The sequence below is a fragment of the Natator depressus genome, chromosome 8 (assembly GCF_965152275.1).
Source record: "Natator depressus isolate rNatDep1 chromosome 8, rNatDep2.hap1, whole genome shotgun sequence".
NCBI lineage: Eukaryota > Metazoa > Chordata > Testudines > Cheloniidae > Natator > Natator depressus.
Genome location: NC_134241.1, coordinates 101918669 through 101938847, shown reverse-complemented (window position 1 = coordinate 101938847; position 20179 = coordinate 101918669). Strand labels below are relative to the sequence as shown.

Genomic DNA, 20179 nt, shown 5'->3' with positions numbered 1-20179 from the left:
GGCTCAACCCAATAAAGGTCGGGACACACGCATATGCTGCGATAACAGAGGCGCCTTAATCAGATTGATTTCAGTCTATGGACCATGCCACTTACACCAGCTCTGAACTCGGCAACGCTGGTTTTAAACCTTCTGTTGGGCTTAATCCCTGCATTTATACAGTGAGGCTAATAACAATGGACTTTTGTATTTGTGTCACAATAGCACCTCGAGGCTCCACGACACTTGGCGCTGTACATAGTGAGAGACGAGCCCTTCCCTGGAGGACTTGCAATGTAAATAGCCCAGACAGACAAAGCGGGGAGGGAGAAGACGGAGTGCTGTACCCATTGTACAGACAGGAACCTGAACCGCTGAGAGATGAAGTGACTGTGTACGGGGAGACTTTGGCAAACCAGTAAAGTGCCTAAAACCACTATGGCTTATTGCTAAAAGCAGCCAAGTCAGCAGGCTGTAAATTAGCCAGGTCAGCAGGCTTAGCTTCACCGAGGCAGGAGTTGCTGATCCTGCTCTTCTAAGATGCATGTATGTTCTGGGGAGGGGTGGAAGCAGAACCCAGATCTCTGGAGTCTCAGTCCCCTGCCGTACGCAGAAGCCGACACTTCCTCATCTCAGCCACTGGTATCCGTCACTAGCCCTCAGAGACGCAGGCAGGGCTGGGAGGCAGAGGTGTGGTGGAGTGCCTGTGACAGATCTGGGGCTGCCCTGGGACCACCTATGAATGCTGCACGTGACCGGGTTATCGGGATGTTTGCTGGCTGGCTACAGGGCTGCTGGGAAACGGGAAGGCAAACCGGTGACGAGAAAGACAGCCCTCAATGCGCACGGAGGGGGTTGTGACAAGGACCTGGACCCGCTGGCTGCTTCTGGTGCACAGTGCGGTGCCAGGCCAGGCAGGCAGCCTGCCTTAGCCCTGCCCCGCTCACTGGGAGCCACCCAAGGTAAGCCCACGCCCCAACCCCCTGCCCCAGCCCTAAGCCCACACCTGAACCCCAGCCCCTCATCCCCAAACCCACCCCAGAGCCCAGACCCCCCCTGCACCGCAACCCCCTGCCCCGAGCTCCCTCCCATACCCTGAACCCCTCACCCCCTCCTGCACCCCAACCCCCTGCCTCAACCTGCAGCCCCCTCCCGCATTCCGATTCCCTCGGTCCCACCCCCAGCCTGGAGCCCCCTCCTGCACCCCAAACCCCTCATCCCCAGCCCCACCCCAGAGCCCGCACCCCCAGCCAGAGCCCTCACCCCCTCCTGCACCCCAACTCCCTGCTGCAGCCCGGAGCCCCCTCCCGCACCCTGAACCCCTCATTTCTGTCCCCATCCTGGAGCCCGCATGCCCAGTTATAGCCCTCACCCCCTCCCGCACCCCAACCCAGTGAAAGTGAGGGAGGGTGGGGGAATGTGATGAGCGGGGGCGGGGCCTCGGGGCAGGGGCGGGGCTAAGGTGTTAGTTTTTGTGCGACTAGAAAGGTGGCAACCCTGGGCCCTGAGGATGCAGAGGCTGGGGTGTCGAGCGAAGGAGCTGCAGTGAAATGAGCATGCTCAGAGTAAGAGGTCCCTTCGCCCACCCCAGTAGGAGAGCAAAGATGGCTGGCAGTATCAAACCGATGGATGGACATCCATCGGTTGTAGGGGAACCCAGTTATTTCATTTGCCATTCAGCGCTGTGGGAGGCCGGCAGAGTTGTAGCGGAGAGAGCTTTGTTGAGCGTGCCGAGAGGTCAGCGTTATCTGCTGAGGCTCCAGGCCTTGGCTCCAGGCCTGAGGCTCCAGGCTCCCCTTGCCTGGCCTGGCCTTGCATCCCCAAGCCCCCTGCTGTCAGACCGATCTAGATCCCGCTGAAACCTGGCCCCGGCTCCCCCAGTTCCACTCCTCAAAACGATCACAAGTGTGATCCAAACAGAAGGGCCGAAGGGATGGGTGGGAGAAAAAGGTAGCGGGCTGCAGGGTGAATACACCAGGCTCATGGTAATTTAAGGGAGATGCCTCCAGAATTCACAGCCCGGGCTGCACAGTGGCAGAAGGCAAGGTGAGAAAAGCCAGATGGGAGGAGGCTACATGCCTTGGTATTTAACTGCCTCATCTTTTACCCGCCTGCACCTCTCCACGGTACTGGGATCAGGCCAACTCAGGCCACAAAATGCAGGGCAGTGCTTTGGGAGATCTCTGCCCAGAGGCAGGGCTGCTTGGGGGGGCCTGGCTGATGTGCCATGTCCTCTTCCAGAAGGTCAGGAGGAGGAGCCACTGCAGCAGACCAGATGGCATTTCAACACCTCATGCGCTTACGAGATGCGGGAACTAAACTCCAAGGAAATCCGCCTTAGCAGCCTCCCTCAGAGGGCGCCACAAAGTCGGCTTGCAACATCACCAGTGCTGAGCGCTGCATTCCCCTCCACACCTACGTCCCTGACTCTTCCAGGGATGCTCGCTGCTCAGCCCCGATCCTCACCCCCGTGCCCGTCCCCGGTGCCTGGCCCTGATCCTCACGCCTGCACCGCGCCCGTCCCCGGTGCCTGGCCCCAGTGCCTGGCCCCGATCCTCACCCCCGTGCCCGTCCCCGGTGCCTGGCCCCGATCCTCACCCCCTGCCCCACCCCCATCCCCGGTGCCTGGCCCCCCGCACCTGTCCCCGGTGCCTGGCCCCAATCCTCACCCCGCGCCCGTCCCCGGTGCCTGTCCCCAATCCTCACCTTGCACCCGTCCCCCATGCCTGGCCCCAATCCTCGCCCCTGCTCCACGCCCACCCCCCGGTGCCTGGCCCTGATCCTCACCCCATACCCGTCCCTAGTGCCTGGTGTCACTGCTGCTCCCACCCTTCCCATTGAGGAGGAAAACACAGGACTGTTGCACATGGATTCAATAAAAGTGCCAAGCCCTGGAGCGTGGTGAGGGTTGAACAGAGGGAATGAACAGAACAAGGCAATTATCAAGTGATCGGGTCCAGTCTCAGCTTTTGGTAGTCAGGTTTAGGACACCTGGAGCATGGGGTTGCATCCCTGATCATCTTGGCCAACAGCCATTGATGGACCTATCCTCCATGAACTTATCTAGTTCTTTTTTGAACCCAGTTATACTTTTGGCCTTCACAACATCTCCTGGCAAGGAGTTCCACAGGTTGGCTGTGAGTTGTGTGTAGTACTTCCTTTTGTTTTAAACCTGCTGTCTAGTAATTTCATTGGGTGACCCCTTAGTTCTTGTGCCATGTGAAGGGGTAAAAAAACACTTCCCTATTCACGGTCTTGACACCAGTCATGATTTTATAGACCTCTGTCATATTCCTCCCTCCCCGGGTCATATCTTTTCCAAGTTGAATATTTCCCTTTTGAAGTACCGGAGCTGGCGAGGGCGGTCGAAATGAGCAACAACTTGCAGGGCCCTTTGGAGCAAGGGGATCGGCTCTCGAGGATAGTGCCACAAACCAAGCACCAACCCCGTGATGATGCTGGTTCCTTTCCTTTCTGGAGACTTCGCAGCGCCTGCACCAGCGTGGTGCTCTGGGCAGTGGTTACCGTGTTCCTGGCAATATCGGAACAGCAACCTGCTTACACCGCGCAGACGAGTTTGCTTAACCTCTGCCCTCTTGTTTCCACGGAGCAACCTCCTCTGAATGCTGCATTTGTGCTCAGATCAGTAGGCTATAGCCGCCCACAGCACATGGTGGGTTATACACAAACGCTTCTTGCCATAGCTTAGCGACTAGGGTGTATGTCCCGGGTTCCCAGCCTCAGGGTCAAGCACAGGAATCAAGGGTGCTGTCTACCCTGCCCATCCCACGTTATAAAAAGGAAGGGGAGTCCAGGCTAGATGGGAGGAGAATTCCCCCGGTGCGGAAAAGGCAGAGAACCACCAGTACATGGAGACAACTGTTCCCAGTTAATGCACACAAATGGGGGAACAGGGTCCGATCCTCAGCTGGACTCCACTGATCGGCAGACAATGTGGCCTCATACCAGTTGAGGAGCGGAGCCTAGAAGTCAGCATTTTCCAGGCCAAAATACCCTCAGCAGATGACTATCACTTCACCTCTCTGCCCCGGCTGTCCTGTCCATTTAGACAACAATCAGCAATCCATGCCCCAAAGAGCTTGCAATGTGTTTGCCCAACGGGGGCCCTGACGGTCCTACAGTAATACAAATAAACAACGACAGACAGAGGAGGATCTTCCCACGGTCTTAGATTAACCTCTCTCCAGGCCAATGCTCACATTAGACTGGACCCAAGCTTGTCACGCAAGGGGCAGAGTAACACACCCGCCTACAAAAAATGAGCCGGGTTTTAAATGTAGGCAGCCCTGTTGGGAAGATTTAATTTTCAGGCAAAACTAAGTTCTGTCAGCTCGAAGCAATTCATCAGGGTTCACATCAACTCGAGGCACATAAAATCTATGCATTATTTCTAAGACATCATGGATACGTTTGTAGCCTGGCGGTCTGTTTTATATATACTTCCCCGTGCAATTATAAACACAACAGGGCCATGTAGGCACGGTCCACTCTGGGCAAATACATACATACTATACGTGCAATGGTCACCTTGAGGGCACTTGCTCAGGGGAGAAGTGGAGGTGGGGGGGCTATTACAGCTGTGCCCCACCTGACCCCCTGCCCTAATGTACACAACTGCCTTTCACCACCCGAGCGCTTTACGAACACACAACAGTAGTAAGCACAACTTATGGATGCTGCAACAGCTTTAGTCTGTCTCCGGTCAGACATGAGCTTTGTTAAATAAAGACCCCTCTTACACAACCTATTTCAGGTCCTACCCCAGCCTTCTGGGGGAACCAAGGGGCAACACCGATCCTTGGCTGGGTGTTCGGCAGAGCAAACTGTACTGACACACTGCACAACTGTCGATGGCGAACGAAAGAGCTTCCTGAAAAACTGGGGTAAGAAGTCTCGAGGCCCAGAAAGTCATTCGCAAAAGGTACGTGCGGACGTTCCGGGCTAGCTTCTGATCTCATTCACCCTGCGATAAATCCAGAGTGACCCCCCATGTAGCTGTACGGAGATCAAAAGCTGGGTCTGAGTTTTTCAATGAGCTCACTCTGCCCTGGAGCTGCGGGGAGCGGGGGGGACGGACGGTAAATTTCCAGTGCAAGGAGACAAACCTGGGTTCCTCCCTTTGCCACCACCACAGCCTGAAGGGCTTCAGCCCCGCAGGACCACCTCGGCTGAGAGGTGTCCGGTCTCATAGGCCCAGCAGTCCCTTCGCTTTTCAGCAAGGTGGCCAGTTGTGGATGGCAACAGTTCTGAGCCGCTGCCAACCAGAGTCAAATGTGAAGCTGGCGTCACTGACGAAATACTTCCTCTGGCAATTCCACTCCATGGGACCAGCTGGCCCCCTAAGTACATGCAGCATAAAGAATTTATTGCAGACACGCACCCCACTGGCCAGTGTTACAGGGCCCCTCTGTGTGCCCAATCCACAGACAACACGATTCTGTTACAGCCCCAGCTACAGATCTTTAGCTCAAACTGCAGCAGCTCAAGCTTTTAGCTCTGCAGATCCCTGGTTTGATCCCTGGTGCGTCAGCCGTATCACTCGCACACATGTTGTCAAGCAAAGGGTTTTAGGGAAAATGTGGCTCTCCTTGACTTACCATCCCCGACCGGAATTGGAGCACTGAAAGCAAAGCATTTTCCCATTCATTAGCCACGCCAACAGCGGCTGCAGGAAAAACAAAGGACCTTGGACCTCGGGTCGTGGCAGATGAATTCACGTTCAGGACGGGTTTGCACAGTGCATGAGGGAAACAAACACTGTTTAAAATTCTGCGCGTCCAACCCATTTTCTCCTCTCCCTTTCCCCAGTTGAAGGTCAGCGGCCCTCATTACCAAGCATCCTCTGATAAACTGTCATGCAGCGAAGAAAGTTCTCTGGTTTGTCCAGCCAGGAGCGAGAAATCCCAATTACACCTAATGAAGTGAAACTCGGCCAACGGCCAACAGCAAGGACAAAGGAAGCTTCGGTGGACGGAAATAGCCCCAGCGCTGTTTGTAATAACCTCACAGCTCTTGGCATAGGTCTGCAGCGGGGGTACAGCCCTGGAGCTACCGCACCAAGATTTTCCCAGCTGCTTGATCTCAAGCTGTGATTCTCAACCAGGGGCCCGGGGCCTCGAGCAAGTTTCGGGGCGGGGGGGGGGGGGGGGGGGGAGGGCATCCAAGCATGGTCAGCATCAGACGCACTGGGGCCCAGGGCAGAAAACTGAAGTCCCCCCTAAAGCCAGCCCGGGCTTTTATATGCACAAAACCAGTTATTGTGGCACAGGTGGGCCGTGGAGTTTTTATAGCATGGGGGGTGGGGGTTGGGGGCTCAGAAAGGAAAAGACTCTAAAGGGCTCCCTATAGTAGACATAGGCAGCAGGCTCTTCTCAATGCCACTAGCAGGAGACACTCAAATGTAGCCAGTGTTACATGCTCATTTCCACCATGTAAATTCCAGCCCCAGTCAATGCCTATCTTAAAGCTCAAGTAGAAATGAAATCAGTCTGTCTTAAATAGGAGGAGCTGATTACAGAAAAACTAACATAAAATCAGACACAAAGAGGCACCCCCTCACAACTTGAGTTCCAACTTTGCCTCCCTTGTTTACCAGTGAACACACCCGGCCTGGAACTCAGTACTGCACCCACAGACATCTACTGGCTGAATAATTTCCTGCAAGTTAAATATACCATTGACAGAAATACAGCCACCATGTGGCTATGAACTATAAGTAAAGCTGCGAGTCTGTCACAGAGGTCACAGAAGTGACTTCTGCAGTGGCTGGTGCTGGCTCAGGGACTGCCCGAGCTGGGCAGCCTGTGGGTCAACAGCAGCAGTTTGAGTGTGTAAGAGGGGGCTCAGGGCTAGGGGCAGGGAGTTGGGGGACACGTTTACTTCAGGGTGGAGGGCTCCCAGCTCCCAGTGGCATGGCCCACAGACCCTGCCCCTGCAGCTCCCATTGGCTGCGATTTCTGGCCAATGGGAGCTGTGCAGCCGGCGCTTGTGGCAGGAGCAGTACGAGGAGCCCCCTAGGAGCTGCAGGGACACATGGAGCCAGGTAGGGAGCCTGCCAGCCCCGCCAACCCTCCCACCCCCAGCACTAGCAGGAGTCCCGGGCCACCTCCCCCAGCCTATGCAGCACCCTTGGACCACCCCTACCACCCAAATTTTAGTCAGGGTGTGATGCATGACCAGAAAGGGTTAAGCATCCTGCAGGATAAATGGCTCATATTCAACCCTTAAAAACATATTGGTAGATAATGTTTGTGGTTTTGTGTGTTTACATATGTATTGGTAGAGGTCAACAATGTAATCGAACAGTCCCTGTCTATGCTGTATTCTGTTAATTCAGAGATCAAAATGACATCTTAACATTTAAATGAACTGTAAACATAGGATATCACTGCATTCATTTCTCTTTGAAATGTACAGCAAATCAGCTGCGAATGATGGAAAAGCAGGAAATTGCCCTATGTTAATCTGTGTGGATAATTACCAGCGATGCTTAGGAAATGGTCCACTTCCAAGTCCCCATGAGGCTTATTGTTTGCCTAAGGACTCCAAGCTGTCACAAGAGACCTGAAAATGTATAAAAGACCCTTGGATCCTGATCCTGTCATCTCAGACCTGCTTGATGCTTCATGCAGGGGAAGCCTAAGCCCTAAGGACTGAGATCCCAGTCCTGACTGGACCACCTTGAATACAAACATTGGACTATAACCTATGAACTATTTCTGAAAGAACTCTTCGTGTCTACAAAGCTCTCCGTCTCTGCTATGAATCTGAATCTCAAGAATTGTACGTATGTCTGTATGTATACTGATATTTTAACCAATACTGTCTCTCTTTTCCTTTAAAATAAATTTTAGTTTAGTTAATAAGAATTGGCTGTAAGCATGTATTTGGGTAAGATCTGAAATATTCATTAACCTGAGAGGTAAAGTGTCCGATCCTTTGGGATTGGTAGAACTTTCTTACATAATGAATAAGATTTTCAGTAATCCTCATCATATTTGACATGGGTACCTGGATGGAGGCCTGAGGCTGGATCACTTTAAGGAAACCGTGTTGTTTGGACTTCTGAGTAACCAGTGAGGTAATAAGGAAGCTGTTTTATGCTGGCTTGGTAAATCGAAGTATTGGAATATCCACCAGTTTGGGGGATTGTCTGCCCCATTCTTTGCAGTTCATCCTAAGTGAGTGACCTCAATTGGTCCCCCTGGGACCCCAGTCACATGGGAGTACATAGTAAAAGTCATGGACCATGAATTTTTGTTTACTGCCTGTGACCTGTCCATGACTTTTACTAAAAATACCCGTGACTAAAATGAAGCCTTAACTATGAGCCTTTCATGTCTAGAGACCTGGGTTCAAACTTGGATCAAGTCACTAGGGAGAACTGGCGATGGGTAGAACTGGTCAAATGCCACAAACGTTCTCACTGTGAGTATTTGTGGTGAACGGCATCCCTGCCCCTTTGGATTGATCCTTCCCCAGAAGATGAAAACCGCCCAGCCCAGCTCAAAGATGGAAGAGGCACAAGGAGCTCTTCACCTGTGATCCTCAAGGCAAGGCTCATTGACTGAAGTTCAGCAAGGCATTTCAGAGGACCGTGACCTGCTCGCGGACAGGGCAGACAGCGTTCACTGAATAAACCCGTCCTTCAGATGACAGACTGCGGAGCAGAGCGTGGCATAATGAAGGCAGGCGTGGCACAGACAACTCTGCACAGCTCTGCGCTGGCCCAGGACACGCCTTGTGATTCCATACTGCCCTTTCCATACGAAAGGCAGCCCACTGTACAACACATGGGATAACACCGAACAAGGCAGACACACCCCTCCTCTGGATCTAGAGTCACATGCAGGCTAGCTCAGCGCTCTGCTTGCTTTACCTAGATCTCTGCCAAGGGTGACTGGCACGGCAGCATGGTCAAAATACCAGGCATAGTAGGGGGAGACGAAACAGGAGAGCCACTAGACACCCTCCCCTCTGAACAGCCAGATGGAAGGGGGCAGATCCCACACCAGGATGGAGCTGGCCACAGAAAATCCTGGTGCAGGTCCTGACACTGCCCACTTGCCAAGGACAGAGAGTTGCAATGTCATAACGGCTGCCTCTTGATGCAATGTCCCAACGCACGCGTTATAATGGTGCAACATCAGGAGGACACTCTGCATGCCTCAGATCAGGCATCTAAGGAAGGGAGACGAGCCCTAGCCCTTCCCCACTTCACAGGGGTGTTGCGAGGATGACTATGGTAAGGATCATGAGATGCTCATGAGAGAGAGGACTTTCATCCTCTGACAGGCCTGTCAACCCAGCGCGGGGTCGTCACCTTTTAAGCAGTCTCGGTATTTGTAACCGTTGCTGGCTGTTTTCCAGAGAAACTCAACCCAGATGTGTATTTGGAAACCTTACAGGAGGTTAGTAGAACTGTATTCTTGGGGGAGTGGGTAGAAATCCCATGGAAACAGGCTGCAAAGCCCTGATTGATGGCAACCTGTCAAAAGTTAATTTAGGGCAATTCCCTCTGCAGCCACTTCCAGGTCCAGCTGAGTCTTTGGGTTAACGGCGATAGCTTTAAAAATAAAGAGTGAGCGGCCAGCTATACAAACACGATTCCCTGTGTCGGCGTGCAAACCGGGCTTGATCCGCCACTGCCCTGCCCTGCCCGTGGTTGCTTACATGGATGCAAAGTAGATGCAAAATGCTGCCATGCTGTTTCAGGAGTGGCTATACTCGCTTGGCACCGGGGTAAATGGCTGCAAGGAGGCAGGGCACAGCTGAATTTGGCCCTTTATTCACCTGCAAACATTCACTCCTGCAGAGCCCGCCGGCTACGGCAGAGCGAGCTGGATTCTGTGCTGTGCCCAGGGCATCGCCAACAGAACGGCCGGCTCGGTTTCTATCACAGAAGCGTCACTGCTGCTGAGGCAAGCCAGCTGGGCTTGCCAATCCCAGGTGGAGTTTGCAGCCTTAATAGTCAGGACTAGAAAAATCTAATAAGGACACCCCTTCATGTCACTCCTCAGAGGCTAATCCTCCTTTAAATCAATCACGCTCTCTGTGGGCCTCTCAGGCGTGGCATGATCCTGCAGCGCCATATGGGGCATTGCTACCACCCTTTGCTCCCAGCCACCCCCGCAACTTCACAATGCTGTGCCGTGCCCTCTCAACGCGGGGCTCGCTAATCGAGTTCAGGGAGATGGCAAGGAAGAAAGGAAACCAACATTCAAATCAGCAAAACGGCGTAATGCTCCAGCCCGCTTCAAAACCACACAAGCCCTTTTGCTAACCTGGTTCGAAATCCCCGCACGAGACACAAGCCAGGCAGACAGACGCCAGAGGATTGGAGATACTAAGCCGGTCCTTGAGAGAGTTCGGCCACGGGTAGGTCACGCTGTGTTGAGCTGAGTAAACCCCAGCAGAGGTCCCAGCCAGGAAGCGAACAGACCTTATGCCCAGAGAGAGATTTCTCCTTTATCACGGCCTGGCGGAGAGGAGAACGAACCAGGCTGGTTCTTTTGGCTCGGGTGCATTATGTAACTGCACACGAGTTGCGATCAAGCAGAGGTTTTGGCTCACCCCCATCCGAGCTATACTCAATGTTTTTTAAAGATTAAGTCGGGGGGGGGGGGGGGTTGCGTGTGCTTGGCCTCTCTGACAGACAGGGTCTCTTCAGTCAGGTGCCTAAATATGGAGGTAAGTGCCTCAGTTTAAGCCCCTAAATTTGACGATGTTGGCCTTAGCAACCGATTTCTAATCTGAGGTGCAACAGCCCCAGGGGACCACAACTGAGCTCAGGGCCCCATTGTGCTGGGTGCTGTGCAAAGACAGCGGGAGAGTCCCTACTCCAAAGAGCTTATGTAACCCATGCCTGCTTTGTGTGCTGCTCTGCCCCCCTTTAGAGAGTCTAGGGGCCCTTGAGCTCAGCCAGTAGAGATTCACATGCTACGCTTCAGAAGTCCCAGGTTCGATCCCGCCCGCCGATGACCAGGGTCGGCTGGCGTTACGCTTATAGTCATAGACAAGGCAGACCACGGGTGGATTGTTATTCCCCATTTTGCAGATGGGAAACTGAGGCACAGAGAGGCTCAGTGACATGGCCAAGTTCACAAACTGAGTCTGTGGCAGAGCAGGGAATTGAACCCAGGTGTCCTGAGTCCCAGTTTGGTGCCTTAACCGAGTTGTTCTCAACCAGGGGTTCGCACATCCCTGGGTCCGCAGAGGTCTTCCAGGGGGTACAACAACTCATCCAGACATTTTCCTAGTTTTACAACAGGCTACACAGAAAGCACCAGCAAAGTCAGAACAAACTAAAATTTCATACAGACACTGACTATTTATACTGTTCTATATCCCATACACTGAAATGTAAGCACAATACTTATATTCCAATTGATCTATTGTATAATTATATTGTAAAAGTGAGACAGTCAGCACTTGTTCAGGAACCGTGGGCTGGGACACGTTTGTATTTTTGTGTCCGATCTTGCAAGCAAGCCGTTTTTAAGTGAGGTGAAACGTGGGGGTAAGCAAGACAAATCAGGCGCCCGAAAGGGGTGCAGTCGTCTGGAAAGGTTGAAAGCCACTGCCTTAACCCCTCCTCCCTCCAACAAAAACAGTCGCATAATCTGAAAGTCAGAGAGACGTGACGTTAGCCAGAGATTTCATGCCTGGAACCATTGCACCAGTGAGACCCTGCAACCTAAACAGATTTATAAAACTGCTTGGCTTTGCGGGGGAAAAATCCCAGCCAGTCTGACACCCTGATCTGCCAGCAACACGGGTTTACACAGCCTTCCACTTCATCCCTTCCCCTCTCCTCTGGGCAGCCAAATGGGGTTTCTTTAACACAATCACACACGTAGCAATGATCAGGCTGCAGTAACAACAACAAACCTAATTTTCTTCCCCCACAGACTGAGTTCTCCTCTCAGGCTATGGAACTGCATTGACTTCTCCAGAGCGACTCCTGACTTATCCGGGCCCTACTATACTCTGGGCATCCTCATTCAAATACAACACAGATAAGGACGCTGCTAATGCAGAAACCAGACCCAAGAACATTCCACCTGAGACTCCACCCATGTCATGCAACAAACAGCAGCATCGGACTCGGTTTGCAGTCTCTACAAATATTTATACATTTGCAACTCACCAAGCACCCTAGCTAGAAACGTGCTCCTGTTTTTAAGTGACTCCATGAAAAGAGAAGGGTTTTGCTGCAGTTTTCTTTGACCTTATGGTCAGGATTTATGGGTTCTCCATAGACCAAGAGCAGCCATGTATTTCCAAGTGTAGCGGGGTGGTCACCTGCTCCTGCCCTGAAGGGCTTAAAACAACCCTGGGAGAGGGCTGGGGCAGGGGAAAAGCTGGGCTGATTGGCGGAGAAGCCGCAGCTGGGGCCATGCCCCAAACAGACCCAGCTAGCCCTATAAAGGCGGAGGGAGAAGTGCCTGGCTGCTGGGGAGTGTACCATAGTACCTGGAGTGGAGCAGGGTTGGACGAAGGCCTGGGGAGCTCCCGCCTGGAAACCCCCTAGGCTGCAGGCCTAGAAGAAGGCCAAATAGGTACTGGGGTTGCAGGGGGAAGCCAAAGGTAGGCAAAGGCAGCAGGTCCAAACACCTCTTGCCTATGATGAGTGGCATTTACACTGCAGTGGGCCCCAGGGAATGGGGGCTAGTTGATGACTGGCAGTGGCCATAGACTGAGGCGAGGTGGGGATTCCCCAGGGAGGGGAGACCCAGATCTGTGGGGGTACTGCCAGGGGGCAGCACCCTGGGTAAAAGGGGCACTGGGGTCCAGGAGGGACTCGGGGCCCAGCGGCAAATGGGACAGTGGCCTGCAGAGGGCGCTCTGGGGGCTGGAATACTAATTCCAGGAGGCACTGCAGGGGTGAGTCCCACACCAAGTCAGAACAAGTTTCGATTATCATCTGAATAGCAAATGACCAAGAAAGAACGAATATAAAGCCTTCCGGTGAGAGCACAGTGTGTACCCCTCCCTCTATAACAATCTGCATGGAGCTGATTCAGATTTAAAGTTGCAAGACACAGGAAACTAAAGCAGGACAGATACACAACTAATTACACCAGAAATGAGTTTGGAAGTCACTTTGGGAGGGGGGAAAGAAAAGAGTAAGTGACAGTGAGGACTCTAAGCTAGGGAGCAACGTACCACCTTCCCTCTGCCATCAGTGGGTCCTTGAAAGGAAATCCTACACCTCTACAGCCACACCTCTCATAGGGGCATATCTGTTAAGACCATACAGCTCCTGATGTTCCTTTCCGTGGTCCCCCACAGCTGCAACAACAAGATGTTATCCAGCATTTTCCAGCTATAGATCTCAAAAGAGCTTTACCAAGGTGACAGCATTACACTGCGTGCCCTATCCTACCCACTGACCAGTTGTCTTGCTGCGGGCTGGGCATTCAGCCTGTCTTTTGGCTCCCCAGGGTAGCATGCCATGGGGCTTTTTCTCCCCTGCCTCCCTACCAGCTCTTGCGCCCGATCGCCTGCAGAAGTGGAGGGGCGCTTAGCCCCGGGCTCGCTCGCAGTGCTGCCAGCTTCTGTTTGTCACTGGTACAAATTCGGACACGCTCCGCTGAGCTGTATGGCGCACGTAAATGATCCCATTCATTCAGCCTTTGATGCTCTGGCCAGCCTGGCTCAGAGGAGCGACGGGCTCGGTGCATACGTTGCAACACGCTCGGAACAAAACCGACCGCGTCCCCCCTCCCAGAGCCGAGCCCCCCAAACTTTGAGCTGATCTGACCTCTGGGGCTGGCGTGCATCTCCACTGGGACACTGAGGGAGCTCTCGGGTCTGCCATCCCTCATGCCCTGGCAGAGGTAACCCCACTTCCCAGCGGAAAACTGCAGCCTAAGCATCCAGAGGGCCCTGGATGACTTAATTCCCCTGGTGTCAAGGAAGCCCCAGTCTCTTCTGCCGAGGATTTGGAGGCAGGACTACCTGGCAAATACCACAGAACCGGGGGTCCACAGCAGTGCTAGCCGCGCCGTCCTGCCCCAGCTTTGGTGGCTATTCAAAGTCACCTGTGATGCCAGCCAGTGGCCCAAAGCCAGCTTGCTCCATGAGTCAAACCTGCCAGAACCGGATCTCATGCAGGCCAGGAGCCAGCAGAGTCCTACCCCGTGATCAGGATCGAGGCCTCTAACAGGCCCTGACTGTGAGACCCCAGGCACGCTTGCAGGACTCCGTGCCAATGTCCAATCCCCCCCGCCCCAGCACAGCAAACTCCCAGCCGGCTTGCGTCGCGCCAATTCGCCCTTGAGTCTCTGCCGCTGGTTAGGAGCCGCGTGCCCGGCTGGGCTCAAACATCCAGAGCCACGTGTCCAGCCGGCCCCCACTTTCTACATGCAAAGATGAGCTTGGAGGAGGTGTCTTGGAGGCATGTACCCCTCCCCTCTCTACCCTCCGGAGGCATGCTTGACGGAGCAACCGCTTTGTGGGGGCATGGGCCAGTTTTGCCCCATAGAGCCCACGGGGTTTGAGGCCCAGCTGCCTGACCTCCCGCCACGTGGAGACCGTGGGAGCTGTCTGAACGTAGCCCTGCCCCCAAAGAGGAAGGGGTGCGTGGGCAGGGGGTCCTCCCATTCCCTGGGAGATGGGCTCTCAGGGCGGCATGGCTGACCTTAGCCCGGGGCCTCGAGAGTGGCTCCCCCCAACATCCGCCCCTTGGTCTAAAGAGTTTTGAGAGGCTGCTACCCGGGGGGAGAGGAACACACTCATCAAACAGACGCTCCCCGCCCACCCCCCATCCCCAGCTGGTACTCACCCCACAGCTGGCTGGTGGGGGTGGGGGGCACAGGCCTGGGCCGAGCCTTGAGAGCGGTGGCCACAATCCTCACAGGGCCCAGGTACTCCACGTAGGTGCCCGGGAAGTCGCCCCGCTCCTTGGTGCGCTCGTTGAAGCCGTTCAGCCAGCCCTTGGGGCTCCTCTCGTCCCCCTCCTTGTAGTCGGCCGTGCCCAGCAGTCCCGCCTTGCTGACAGTGACCAGGTCCCCGGGGCACAGCGCCAGGTCCTCCTCCCGGTCCTTCTTATACTCGTAAAGCGCCCGGTACTGCAGCCCGTCCGACGAGGCCATGGCAGGAAGTTGGTGGCAAGGGGTCACTCGCACGCCAGGGGCTCTCCGCCAGTCCCAGCGGGCACTGGGAGGTGCTGAGAGAGCGCGATGGGCTGGGATCAGAGGTGGGTGGTGGGGGGCAGAGAGAGGAGGTCGGTAGAGCTGCTCCCAGAACTTCTAACACTCCCCCTGGGCACCCCCAGAGTCGCAGCTCCGGCTGCCAGCCTCCCACTCCAGGAGCGCGGGGATCGGAGGCAGCCCCAAGGGGTCAAGAGCATGCTGCCATCAGGCCAGCCATCCGTAATAATCCCAGTGCCATCCGCTGTGAGCACAGGGAGGAGATTGCAGTTACCTGTCTCTCCCCCAGCTCGGGTTTAATCTAACATTTCCCGCGACGCCCGCCAGCCCTCTGTCTTCCCGGACGACGCTGCTTGGGATCCCGTCCTGTCAGCGATCGCTTGCCTGGTCCGTCCCTGCGGGAGAGAGAGAGCGCGAGCGTATTAATGCTTAAATCATCACCACCTCGATGCACCGACGGAGCCCAGCTTCCCACCCAAAACGCCACGCCGGGACCGCGGGAGTCACGGGCGCCTTGGCCACAGGGGATGTCCGCAGGGATCAGGCACCGCAGGCAAGAAAAGCGGGGCCGAGCGGCGGCAAAGGAGGAGAAACTGGGCACGGTGCCCTCTCTCCATAGGCCAGTCGTTCATACGCCTCTCCCTGCGCACAACGCTCCTCCAGAGGGCAGCCGGAGATCCGTGCCAGGATCTGGTTCAATACGCGGAGATGGGGAATTTTTTGAGGGAGCGGGGGTACATTTCAAAAATCGCTTCAGGGATGTAACTGCCCGAGGAACACCAAACCCACGCAAAGTCAAAGCGACGTGATTCCACGCAGCATTCAGCGACGACCCAGGCATGTAGGAGAGAAGCCCGTTTGGCTCCTGTTTGTCAGCGCCCGTCAGTCACTCGCCTCCCCTTCACTCTGCTGCCCACCGCCACCAATGTCCACAGCTCTTAGGAGCAGAAAATAGCTAGCCACAGGGAGAGACAGCTGCTTCCCCCCACCTCGAACACACACACACACAGATCCGCTCCCTACCCTCGCCTGCCCATGCCACCGGCATGCCTCCACCAGCGCAGCCCGCGTCCGGCTGCAACAACTTAGCCGTGGTGCCGCAACTCCTAAGAAAGTGCATGCCTCTTACCACTCGGTGCCAGGCGTGTCCCGGCTCTGTCTGCCGCCTGCAGCTGCCCGGGGCTCCCTGCCAGCCGGGGAGAGCAGGGAAAGATGGGCTCAGGAAGCTGTCAAGTCTCTGCCCGCGCCCCCAGCCTCCCCTTTCTGGGGGGGGGGAAGAGATTCCGAGGCAAGGTCCTCCGTGCAGCGCTCACGCTCCCCCGGCCCCCCGCCCCCAGACCCCCTTATGCTCCTGCACTGCCGCACAGTATTTATAGGGTGATGTCAGTAGACACACCTCCTCGCTGGCTGTGATATATAGGTCTCCTCGCTGCTGCGGCAGAAGGGAGCCAGGCGTGGGGAGGGACCCTGGGAAGGAGAGAGTGAATAAGCCGCAAGCAGAGAGAGTAAAAGTGAAGAGGATGTGAAAAGCAGGCGGGAACGGCATGGCTCGGGGTTTGAGGAGGAGCGTTGGGCCCAGTTGGAGGGTAAAAATAGACAAGGCCGAGGGAGGGGAGGGAAAGATGCATTGAAGGGAGGAAGGGAGAGGGAGCAGCAAATTCAAATAGCGGGAGGGATGGGAAAAGAGGAGAGAAAACTGACCCCGGGGTGGGAGGGGAGATGAAGCGAAAGGAGCTGATCCAGAGAGAAAGGTCAGGCCCAGGTAGATGAGGCAGGGGAGGGGATTAGCTGGGGATTACCCAAATCCCGTTAGACGAATTGCTTCACTGGGGCTTCTCTGGAATAGCCCTGGGAGCTAATCCCGGCTGGGCAATGCTGGGCTGGGCTGAGCTGAGCTGCAGTGTCTCCCAGGGGACGGCCACTGCATGTCGGTGTATATTGTCCAAGGAGTTTTATTTTGTAAATCCTCTCTCCCCCCCACACACATCCCCGGCCCTTTCGGAGCCAGTTCCTGAAAAGAGGCAGGATCTGGTTGTCTCAGATGCCCGGTGGCAGCAACACCATAAGGCCACTGGGCTCAGAAACAGAGCCAGAGGCGGGGGAACCAACACACAACAAGATGGTTGAGTTTAGCCAGGTTCCTTCGGGTCATGCTCCCATGGACCGATAGCTGGTGGGTTCTCGTGGTCACCATCTGAGGGTAGAAGTCACGGTGATCGGAGAGGTGTGGGCAGCCCATGGGCCCAAACTACAATACACCATGCAGGGAAAGCTCTGGGGGGGAGTCTGAAACCCTCCTTCAAACCTACCGAGAGGCTCCAACTGAGATCAGGACCCCATTGTGCCAGGCACTGTCCACAGACATGGTTGGGGCAGTCCCCGCCCCTTGGGTGTGAATGGACAAGACAGACCAAGGGTGGCAGGGGAAACTGAGGCTTGGGGAGAGGACATGCCTCATGGGAGGGTTAGAGGCACAGCCACATGGTAGATGTTAGTCAGGTGGCTCAGTGAACGACTGGAAGGTGCTCGGCTACCCTAGCAATGAGGGCGGCGTGAGAACCTATGCAGAATAGAACCCAGGTGTCCTGAGTTCCACTCAGTGCCCTGGCTGTTGGACCTTTCTCTGAGGAGTGTTATAACTAGGCAAACGAAGGGCTGGGACTTCTGCTAAATGCCAGTCGTTTTGTTGCCCCTCACCCCCCAGATCACCCCCTCTTCCCCCACTGGTCACTTTGACCCACCTGATGCCGTGGCTAGAAGCTGTGACTCCAGCCCAGGGAGGCACGCACCCGTGGGAGCTGTAACCCAGAGTAGTAGGGATGCGGTGACAGAAGCCTGAGCAGGGCCTAGCCGTCCCGGTACAAACCCAGCTATGCACGTGGGTTGCCCACCCGGGCGTCTTCATTGCTATTGTTACCCGTGCTAGCTAGGTTAAAGCTAACGGTTGGTTAACTAAGGGACTGGTTCTTGACTGGGGCTCTGGGGGACCGCGAGGAGGTTTCAGGGGGTCTGCCAAGGACCGGGTGGAACCTCCACCCCCTGACTCCCCTCAGCGGGGCCACGCAGCCTGCCTGGATTGGCGGGGGAGGGGGGGGCGACAAAAATTGCACCACTGGAGCAGAGAGCTCTCCCCCGGCCATCAGGAAGGGGTGCCCCCCAGCCCCTGACCCCACGAGCAGGCAGCAGCTAGCCAAGGAGACACGCCACCGCTCTGCCCTGCTGCATCAGCACTTCAGGAAGCAGGGCCAAACGGAAGGCAGAAATCTGGGTGGGGGGACGACACATAACCCTATGCAGAGCAAAAGAGGGGAGTGTGGGAAACGCCCCGAGGCTCAGACGTCACTCACTTTGCTTCCTAAGCAACCAGTTTATAGCACGTGAAACAGGCAGGGGGAAACTGAGGCAGAGGTAAGCCTTCGTTCACCAGATACCTAGGTTGCACTCCCGTGCCGTGTGTTTATATCAAGGCCCTGATCGCAAAGTACTTAAACATGCTTAACTTTAAGCACACACTTAAGTGCAATTGAAGTCAGTGGGATCTAAGCATGTTCTGGAACGCGTCCTTCAGGGCTTTGCCAAATTCATGCCCTAACACCCACTGCCTATTGGACCCCGCAAATACAGGCAGGCATGCTGACGGTGCCAGTTTCAACGTTGCCAACCAGTAGCGAGGGTGGAGAGAGAGGTGGGGAGATTAGCACAGGCTGACCAGAGGCGAAGGGTCAATACCGGAGTCATGAATAATTTAAAAGCACCAAGACCATGCCCCTCTGCTAAGTAACCCATACAAACAGGGGTGGCCAACATGGGCCTGAGGAGGAGCCAGAATTTAGCAATGTACATTGCCAAAGAGCCACAGTACTACATCAGCAGCCCCCCGCAGCAGCTCCCCCCGCTTCCAGCACCTCCCGCCCACCGGCAGCCCCACAGATCAGCGCCTCCCCTCCCTCCCCGCACCTCCTGATCAGCTGGTTCGTCGCGTGCAGGAGGCTCTGGGGCAAGAGGGAGAGGGCGAGGGCACTGCAGGCTCAGGGGAGGGGGCAGGAAGGGGTGCAGTGGGGGCAGAGCCAGGGGTGGAGCAGTGAGCACCCCCGGCACATTGGAAAGTTGGCACCTGTAGCTCCAGCCCCGGAGTCGGTGCCTAGACAAGGAGCCGCATGTTTACGTCTGAAGAGCCACACGGGGCTCCGGGGCACAGGTTGGCCACCCCTGCATAAAAAGACAGAGGAACAAGTGCCACCAACTGCTGTGATTTTATCCCGAGTCTCGTGATAGTGGAAGTTTTGGTAAAGCCCCAGCTCCTGGACTCAGGTGATTGAGAATCTCAGCTCTCGTCTTAAAAAGAGTTTCTCACCTTCTCTGGACCATGTGACTCCAAATGGCTCGAACACCAGAGACTCAAACATTTATTATTTTAAAACGAAAATCCCATGATTTCAAAGCCAATCCCATGATTTCAGGGGCCTGACTCACCATTTTCAACCACTTGAGGTTGGCAAAGCTGGACCGAACCCCCTTCACGTCTACGCTGGGTTGTATCTTTCCAGAGGCCTTGACCCCTGAGCCCTTTGGGGCAGGAAAAGGTGTTGCACAGGGGGGAGGGAAGAAGCAGTGGTGTAGGTATAATTATCCATTGCTCCGGGCACCCCAGGTAACAGGGCCCGAATGCACATTGTCCTCTACCCCCCCCCGGTCTCTGGCCTTGTGCCTTTACTTCCCCCCAGGTGGCAAACTGCAATTCTCCACCCTTAGACCCAATCCTGCGCTAGTGCCCCCTGTGGATCGACCACGCTTCCCCAGCAGGTCCGGCTGGCCATGGGACGTGTAGATTCTTCCCTTCGGGAGCTGGGACCAGCGGTGAATCCAGTGGCCCAAACCAGCCCACTTAAAGCAAAGCAGGAGCACAGCATAGCGAGAAGAGGGCTTTTGAAACAACACCCACCCGTCTACTTTGCCCTCGGCTGGTCTCTGCATGGTCTCTCCCAACACCTCTGAGAGTTACGTCTATGCCCCCCAAAAGCCCT

At 55.3% G+C, this 20179-nt stretch overlaps 1 protein-coding gene and 1 long non-coding RNA gene across 2 annotated transcripts in view; one reads left to right on the top strand and one right to left on the bottom strand.

Moving 5' to 3' along the window:
- The window catches only part of PIK3R3 (phosphoinositide-3-kinase regulatory subunit 3), a 353625-nt gene extending 337232 nt beyond the window's left edge, over nucleotides 1-16393 (bottom strand). The window contains exons 1-2 of the mRNA XM_074961824.1: nucleotides 16285-16393; nucleotides 14789-15550 (exon numbers count right to left, since the gene is read on the bottom strand). Of these exons, the coding sequence (XP_074817925.1) occupies nucleotides 14789-15098 (310 nt within the window). The 5' untranslated portion in view covers nucleotides 15099-15550; nucleotides 16285-16393. The remainder of the gene's footprint in view (nucleotides 1-14788; nucleotides 15551-16284) is intronic.
- Nucleotides 579-6083, top strand: LOC141992574 (uncharacterized). The gene is made up of 3 exons (XR_012640615.1): nucleotides 579-941; nucleotides 4754-4921; nucleotides 5809-6083. It is a non-coding gene; the product is annotated as an uncharacterized LOC141992574 (long non-coding RNA).
- Nucleotides 16394-20179: the final 3786 nt, after the last annotated feature.